Source organism: Mytilus galloprovincialis, chromosome 13 (assembly GCF_965363235.1).
Source record: "Mytilus galloprovincialis chromosome 13, xbMytGall1.hap1.1, whole genome shotgun sequence".
NCBI classification, from domain to species: domain Eukaryota; kingdom Metazoa; phylum Mollusca; class Bivalvia; order Mytilida; family Mytilidae; genus Mytilus; species Mytilus galloprovincialis.
Genome location: NC_134850.1, coordinates 39,004,741 through 39,014,002, shown reverse-complemented (window position 1 = coordinate 39,014,002; position 9,262 = coordinate 39,004,741). Strand labels below are relative to the sequence as shown.

Genomic DNA, 9,262 nt, shown 5'->3' with positions numbered 1-9,262 from the left:
AACGCAAACCGGAAGTCTAATCTGACTTAAAATTTCATCCAATGACGGGACAATATCCGATGCCTTTTTTCTCGCTTTTCTCCCAAAATAACTCAATCTGAATAATCATATGAATGGATAACAAATGCGACTATGCACTGTACCTATAGGACACAGGGGCGTGTTGATTAATTTATTGTGGAAAGAAGAGAAGCGACACCCAAAATGAGGTCTTCTCGTTTAATAGTATAGATGTCATTTGGCCCCACGTTGTCTCAGATAACTAGGAAAACATATTATCATGGAATATCAAAGCATCAACCGGATAGCGTATTACCAAAAATTAAGTGAACCGTAATTAGGTATTTAATTGATTCGAATTCTTAATTATTATACGGTCAGAATTGACACAATTTATATTGTAAAACATACATACGTTCACATATTTTCTTGTCATCATGGTACTTGTATGCCCTTTCGTAACGCTGGTGTGTATTTTCATACTTGCAGTATTCACATTTATTATTAGAACCATAATACGCTTCACAGGTCCTATGAACACAATTTTGTATTGGTGGACATACTGAAAAAAGATGTATCATGTTAATTTGTGCTTTACAGATTATAATGAACATGTAAATGTATATATACAATTCGGGTAGATCAAATCTTTGGGGGTTATTGCCTAAGATAAATTTTGATCCAGACTAAATCAACATGAGTTCTACTATATTAAGGGTAATAAGCTGATCATAAATCGAAAATTATGTAAACCATGGCTGCCAATAATTGCTTTAATATATTTTTTAATGCATGGCTAGACATTACGAGAAAACCAACCATCTTGAAAATTGATCTTAATAGATTTTGTTCAACGGTGATCGAGAGCTGCTTACACCCACGTATTTTGGACTCTGATGGATCTCCTTATCTTAATTTTGTCATTTGCATTAACTATATAGGAATCGGAAATAATCATTACAGATAACATATGCTTTGAAAGGTTCTTAGTATTCTAGGAAAATCTGCTATTGCACTACGGAATGTTTCCACTTATAAATAAGAAATAATATATATATATTTTGAACATACTTTAAAACTTGAATTGTCTAACTTATTTCACTTACTTGTACAGTAACCATTACAATCTGCATAAAATCCAGAATTGCAATTCTCACAACAGTTTGGTGCTTTACAAATTCCACCGCTGTTCCTCTCTACTCTAAAGTCTCTGTATGTCATGTAGTCATACCAATAGTACATGTTGCAGGCGCCATCTGTGCTCGTTAATTGGTTATTATTGCATAAAGCTTTTAAAAAAGAAATGTTATATTATTTTTTGTTAAAATTTGGTGAAAAAAGTTATAAATTTCTGTATTTTATAAACATCATAAGGTTGAATATAGGTCAAACGGTTTATATTTCTCAAATCGTTCTCTAACATGTGTCTGAACTACATTGTAAATGGCATTTTAGATTTAAATGAAGTATGTCATAATTTGATATCTTTTCATGTGTTTGTGTGTTTGCGTGTTTGAGTGCTTTACCTAAATGTAGAGCCATTTTCAAGCCAAAACACCAAATCGGGTCATCCGCACGACAGCGCCAAAGCTTCTGCTTCTGTCGTTTGGTGGCCGCCATCATTTCTGGTTATTCTGTCACGTTTGGTCAAACTATGGTTTGTGCATACGCTAATTTACAAGGAATTTATAAAAAAAAAATCAAAAAAATCACAAAAACAGACAAGCGGTCACGGTGCTGTACAAGAAAAATAATGTGTTAGTAAAAACAAGCTGATATAGATTTAATCAGTTAATAGAGTCTTGAATAATTCAAGACTCTTAGCCATTACCGTATTAGTGTATATGGCATTCTAGTATCGTATAGTCCTTGGATAGACGGATTCCCTCCGAGCAACTGTGCTGCACGATGGTATTTGGAAGGAACCGCTATGCATGTTTCGACTAAGTCTTGTTGGTTTAATTAGTCTACCAGAGGCATCTACTTGGACTAGTCCATTTATAATTTTGTATAATAGCACTAATCTTGATTTTTTTCCTTCGTTCTTCAAGTGATGCCATTCTAATTTTTCTAGCATGTCTGTGACAGATGATGTGTTGTGGTATCTGTTTTCGAAATATCTTGCTGCCCTTCGCTGAACCTTCTCAGTCCGATGAATATCCTCCTTCAGATAGGGATCCCAAGTTGTATAGGCATATTTCATGATCGGTCGAACTAGGGATTTATAGCGATTGGAACTAAAAATTGCTTTGTAAATTTTATCTTACTAGTCCCCCCCCCTTTTTTTTTAACTGTAAATGATATGATATGATATCAGTGTGAATCTAGAAAGTACCAAAGCCCTAGCTGTCCGCAGATGATACGCTAGATAATTGATAGATGTTGAACATGGCACTTTTTTCTGCATATACCCTTGGCTATCAGGTTTAGTGGAGACCAAAAGTAAAACAAAGTCAAATGAAATTCAAAATTTCCATGAAATAGTTATAATTACCAAGACAACCAGAACCTCCATATCCTGGACAACAAACGTGTCGATAATGAGTAACACTCCTGAAAAATACAGTTTTATATAAATTTATATATAAGAAAATAAATTCATGGTATTATTCCCTTACTAACTTTATCATGTTTGAATAGTTTGGTGTGCGTAAATGATATAGCATGATACTGATAATTTTCATAAACCATGTAAGGTCATAAAATAATATTTTTGAATTGGTATCTTTATTACAACTGTTCCCTAGTCTGCTTTTGAAACGATACGATGTTATGTTCAATCAAAATTATTATACTGCGCATCTGTCATGTAATAATTAATTAATCCAAAGATCAATTCGTATCAATATCCAAAACAAGTACCGAAGTACTGAACATCGGATGACTTCAAGTTCTTGTGGATGGTCACAAGCACTTGTCTCAGAAAAAAAATCACATCTGTATACTAGTACATGAAAGTGAGGTTGAGGTACAGATATTTTTTTCTGAGACAAGTTCGTGCGTGGATGATAAATTCAACCTCATCGTAATAACTATTATATTGTCGTGATACAAATCAGTATACTCTGGTTTGTTGTTATATATTTTGATGATATTTGTATATTACAGTTACATGTATATATCATTTTCATCCATCAGTATATCATTCTATTCTTCTACATGAATAATAGTGTCATGCATGTGCATGGTGAACACTCTTCTGTAATAATTCATTTTTTTTCTAAGAGATTGGATTTGAGTAGGCATTCATATTTTCCTGCAACACGTTAAATGTCCCAGGCAGAGTTATCGATTCTTGAGAGAGAGCAAAGAGCGAGAACTCTGCATGGGAGATTCCAAACGTTCTGAGATATTCTTTCGCATGCGTTTACGCACTTTTTCTGTACTTGTGCATAGATATTAAAGATGCTTTACTTATATATTTATATATATACTTTTAACAACAAAACATTTTCATATTATTAATGTGGTTTTTTTTTAAATATTGGCGTATCCATTTAATAAATAAATTTAAAACAAGCGATAAGGAATATTATTTTGCACTCGACGATGTCTGCGAATTTATCATGTTTATAGATCGGTTACAATTCCAAAACGAAAGTTACGTAATTAAAATATAGATGACAGCAATATACCGGAATGCCCTAACGGTCATCCGATGTAAAACTGATTTTAATTGGTCTGCTGATGATTCAACAGTTACTGCATCTTGTTCAAAATATCCGTTCATAATGATTTCCAGTCTCTTATAGTCTTCGTAAATATTGCTCAACATGCAGACTTCTTATACGTTCAGGTATTTCACATCCAATTTTTTATGGAAATATTCTTTATAAAGCACAAAGGTGTCAGTATTCACCTCAAAAACTAACAAAACCTTTGAATAGACTTATTAAGAAGGGATATAGTTACGATACTGTTGTCAGGTCATTAAAGATTGCATATGTTGGCTTTAATATTGATTCACTTATTGGGTCTTTGCATCGGAACTAAACACATGTATTCAAAAACCAGTTGTTGGCATGACACGGGTTATGTTCTTCTCATATATGTTATGATGGTATGATACTAAACCCCTAACGGGAAGGATTGTGCCTGATGTTCATATGATGAAATCATAATCTTTCAGTCAGTTTAATTGAAGTCTGGAGCTGGCATGTCAGTTAACTGCTAGTAGTCTGTTGTCATTTATGTATTATTGTCATTTTGTTTATTTTCTTTGGTTACATCTTCTGACATCAGACTTGGACTTCTCTTGGACTGAATTTTAATGTGCGTATTTTTATGCGTTTACTTTTCTACATTGGCTAGAGGTATAGGGGGAGGGTTGAGATCTCACAAACATGTTTAACCCCGCCGCATTTTTGCGCCTATCCCAAGTCAGGAGCCTCTGGCCTTTGTTAGTCTTGTATTATTTTAATTTTAGTTTCTTGTGTACAATTTGGAAATTAGTATGGCGTTCATTACCACTGAACTAGTATATATTTGTTTAGGGGCCAGCTGAAGGACGCCTCCGGGTGCGGGAATTTCTCGCTACATTTTTTTTGGTTTTTTTTTATGTTTTTTTTTTCTATGGTCGGGTTGTTGTCTCTTTGGCACATTCCCCATTTCCATTCTCAATTTTATGGAGTATTCCGAGCAAAGCTGTCTTTGTGAGGATCTGTTCTTGATGGAATTTTGAGGATATGCATGATTTCTGTGTTTCATGTAGATTTTTAGCTCACCTGGCCCAAAGGGCCAAGTGAGCTTTTCTCATCACTTGGCGTCCGTCGTCCGTCGTCGTCGTCGTCCGTCGTCGTCGTCGTCCGTCGTCGTCGTCGTCCGTCGTCGTTAACTTTTACAAAAATCTTCTCCTCTAAAACTACTGAACCAAATTTAACCAAACTTGGCCACAATCATCATTGGGGTATCTAGTTTTAAAAAATGTGTCCGGTGACCCGGCTTACTAACCAAGATGGCCGCCATGGCTAAAAATAGAACATAGGGGTAAAATGCAAATTTTGGCTTATAACTCAAAAACCAAAGCATTTAGAGCAAATCTGACATGAGTAAAATTGTTTATCAGGTCAAGATCTATCTGCCCTGAAATTTTCAGATGAATCAGACAACCCGTTGTTAGGTTGCTGCCCCCGAATTGGTTATTTTAAGGAAATTTTGCTGCATTTGGTTATTATCTTGAATATTATTATAGATAGAATTAAACTGTAAACAGCAATAATGTTCAGCAAAGTAAGATTTACAAATATGTCAAACTTGACCAAAATGGTCAGTTGACCCATTTAGGAGTTATTGCCCTTTATAGTCAATTTTTAACCATTTTTCGTAAATCTTAGTAATCTTTTAGAAAAATCTTCTCCTCTGAAACTATTGGTCAAAATTAAACCAAACTTGGCCATAATCATCATTGGGGTATCTAGTTTTAAAAATGTGTCGGGTAATTCGGCCAACTAACCAAGATGGCCGCCATGGCTAAAAATAGAACATAGGGGTCAAATGCAGTTTTTGGCTTATAACTCAAAAACCAAAGCATTTAGAGCAAATCTAACAGGAAGTTTATCAGGTAAAGATCTATCTGCCCTGGAATTTTCAGATGAATCGGATAACCAATTGTTAGGTTGATGCCCCCGAATTGGTAATTTTAAGGAAATTTTGAAGTTTTTGGTTATTACCTTGAATACTATAATAGATAGAGATAAACTGTAAATAGCAATAATGTACAGCAAAGTAAGACCTAAAAATAAGTCAACATGACCAAAATGGTCAATTGAACCCCTAAGGTGTTATTGCCCTTCATAGTCAATTTTTAACAATTTTCATAAAATTTGTAGATTTTCACCAACATTTTCCACTGAAACTACTGGGCCATTAAGTTCATTATAGATAGAGATAATTGTAAGCAGCAATAATGTTAAGTAAAGTAAGATCTAAAAACACATCACCATCACCAAAACACAATTTTGCCATGAATCCATCTGTGTCCTTTGTTGACCAAGGCGAGCGACACAGACTCTTTAGAGCCTCTATTTTTTTAATCAATCTGTTCTTATATCAGCTGCTTGATTTTTTTAGATTACTGGGTCAAAATAGTAAAGTAAAAGTTACGCTCTTCTTTTTTTTAAAGGTATTTCAGTATGGTTGTCGTTGAATAAGATGCTCAGTCTCCTGGAAATTAAAGTTAAAATGCCAGCCTCGGTTGAAAAATTTTCTTAGGGTTTCCAAAAATTTGCCCTCAATGAAACTACTATGAATGTCGGTGCCAGGTACTGGATTGGAAGATGTTGACATTACCAAATGAGTTATGACATTGCGTATTGAATCTAGAATTGGCGTCAGTGTGTGACTACGGGGCGCCGAATGGGACTCTTGTGGTTTTGTACAAAATTCAATTCTGTCATAACAAAATCATTTTTGTCTTGCAAAACTATGTGATACAGACTTGTTTTAAGTGAACTTCAATTTTGTGATGTTTGTCATAAGAAAAGTCAATTTTGTCAAAAAGGTATGCAAATATAAACTTATTTGCATACAAAATTGACTTTTGTTACCTAATATGGAAATTAAAACACAAAAGTCAATTGTGGGAGACAAAATTGACTTTTGTGAGACAAAATTGACTTTTATGAGACAAAATTGACTTTTGTGAGACAAAATTCAATTTTGTAAGACAAAAGTCAATTTTGTGAGACAAAAGTCAATTTTGTATGCAAATTTGTTTAGTTTGGATTCTGTGAACTAATTTGCATACAACATTGACTTTTGTGAGACAAAATTGACTTTTATGAGACAAAATTGACTTTTGTGAGACAAAATTGACTTTTGTGAGACAAAATTGACTTTTGTGAGAAAAAAAAGTCAGTCAATTTTGTGACGACAAAATTGACATTTGTGAGACAAAATCGACTTTTGAGAGACAAAATTGACAAAATTGAATTTTGTCTCACAAAATTGAGTTTTGTCTCACAAAATTGAATTTTGTCTCACAAAATTGAGTTTTGTCTCACAAAAGTCAATTTTGTATGCAAATTTGTTTAGTTTGGATTTTGTGAACTAATTTGCATACAAAATCGACTTTTGTGACACAAAATTGACATTTGTGAGACAAAATTGACATTTGTAAGACAAAATTGACTTTTGTGAGACAAAATTGACAAAATTGAATTTTGTCTCACAAAATTGAGTTTTGTCTCACAAAAGTCAATTTTGTATGCAAATTTGTTTAGTTTGGATTCTGTGAACTAATTTGCATACAAAATCGACTTTTGTGACACAAAATTGACATTTGTGAGACAAAATTGATTTGGACAATGCTGAAAGTAAAGAAATGATGATACTGACGTGTATATTTCAATAAAATTAAGACAGGAAATAAATGAATAAAAATCAAATCTTATCAAAAGATAAAATCCCTATCAACTCACCAATGCACGATTGATCCTATAAACAAAAAGTGTTCCTGTAATACAATATACGACAAAGCCACCACTTTCTAGATTTTTTTATAGTGTACTTTGATGAGTCAGAATAGCCTAATCACAAAATTTTGAACGGCCTATCATAGGAACTATGAACTTCAGGCAGTGCGTTTTCTATGTTGTGATTGTATACCGTTGCCTCAGAAAAAAGGAGAAGGTTTGGTACCATTAAAACGTTTCACCCCACTGTAAATGTTTGCACCTATTCTAAGTCAGGAATCTGATGTACAGTTGTTGTCGTTTGTTTATGTAATTTATACGTGTTTCTCGTTTCTCGGTTTTTTTTTGTATAGATTAGACAGTTCGTTTCCCCGTTCGAATGGTTTAACACTAGTAATTTTGGGGCCCTTTATAGCCTGATGTTCGGTGTGAGCCAAGGCTACGTGTTGAAGACCGTACCTTGACCTATAATGGTTTACTTTTATAAATTGTTATTTGGATGAAGAGTTTTCTCATTTACGCTCATACCACATCTTCCTAGATCTACTTCCTAGATGCATAGTAGTCTCAATTGACTGATTATCACATATATATGATTTAGTTACGTTTATTAATAGTGCGTTTCCCCTTCATGGTATTTTTTCCGACAGTTTTGGCATTATCAATCATGCCATATCTTCCTGTTTTTATTTTAATTCTTCCATTACACATCACAAAATGAATTATTGTTTATACACCATATACACACTCTCAGGACAAAGTTTGCCCCATAGTTTTTACTCAACAAAAAGTGCCTGCTATAAATACAACATTAATGTTTAACCAGAAGATGTCTCTATCATTCGGAAATTGAGTTTCCTTATTTTCATAAATTTGTATACCTGCGTTTTGAACAGCTAAACCATCTTGACAGCTTCCAACATCTTTTGTAATATCTCTGAGATACTGTATAAGCCTCTCGAGTCTCGCAAGATCTGGAATAAAATAGGCATACACATGAAAAAAAAAACTGAAAAAGTAGCTAGTCTCAATTATTATTCAATATGAGATCTTGTCATGAATATTCATACATAAACTAGAGCTTTAATCAACTTGCTATTTTGCGACAAGATGTAATTAACAAAAGTCTCGCTTTTGTGTGTAAAATATCCTTTCGAGTCAAATCTTTGCTCATAACAATTTTGACCATAAACTATACGTGTAAGATTATCATAGTGAGATCACCAGTGATCTTTCTTCTCCGAAATGCATAGCTAGAATTTTGAAAGGCTTTAATGATTTCACTAACTTTTCAATCTAATTGTGCAAAAAATGCCGTCAATACACACCCCCTCTTTTAAATTGCTTAGGATCACATACCAAATATGGCAAAAGAACGAAGATGAACAAAATAACATATCAATAAAATATACTTTTTGTTTACATGACTTTTGTACTTACCTTTCTTCATTGCACCTGTGAAATACATAATTTCTTAATTACTGCGAAGGCACAAAAATGAAAGATAGTGCTAATTTTGTCAATTTTATTAAGTACAGATGAAAATAAGTGGCTTGTTTATAAAAAAAAATATTCTAGACGGCTGTGGAATGTCAAACATATGGAATATGCAATTTGCTGATAAATGGGTATCGAAAAGTTTTGAACAAAAATTGCCAGACCAATATAAACTGTCATGTTTTTCAGATATGGATGCTTCACCAAAAGGAATATGTAATAGAATTTTAAGACGGAAATTAAGTTTGAGAAATATTTTAATATTTTGTCAAATAATCATTTGTATACATTGTGCAAATTTAGATGTGACAGTCGCCGATTGCCGGTTGAGACGGGAAGATGGCATGGTCTTG

At 33.5% G+C, this 9,262-nt stretch overlaps 1 protein-coding gene across 1 annotated transcript; it reads right to left on the bottom strand.

The window, feature by feature from the left end:
* Positions 1–377: 377 nt before the first annotated feature.
* Positions 378–8,382, bottom strand: LOC143057513 (uncharacterized). The gene is made up of 4 exons (XM_076230824.1): positions 8,294–8,382; positions 2,495–2,553; positions 1,107–1,289; positions 378–562 (listed from the first exon to the last, which is right to left on the bottom strand). Exons 3-4 carry the CDS (start codon positions 1,240–1,242, stop codon positions 378–380), a joined length of 321 nt encoding a protein of 106 aa, XP_076086939.1. The 5' UTR covers positions 1,243–1,289; positions 2,495–2,553; positions 8,294–8,382.
* Positions 8,383–9,262: the final 880 nt, after the last annotated feature.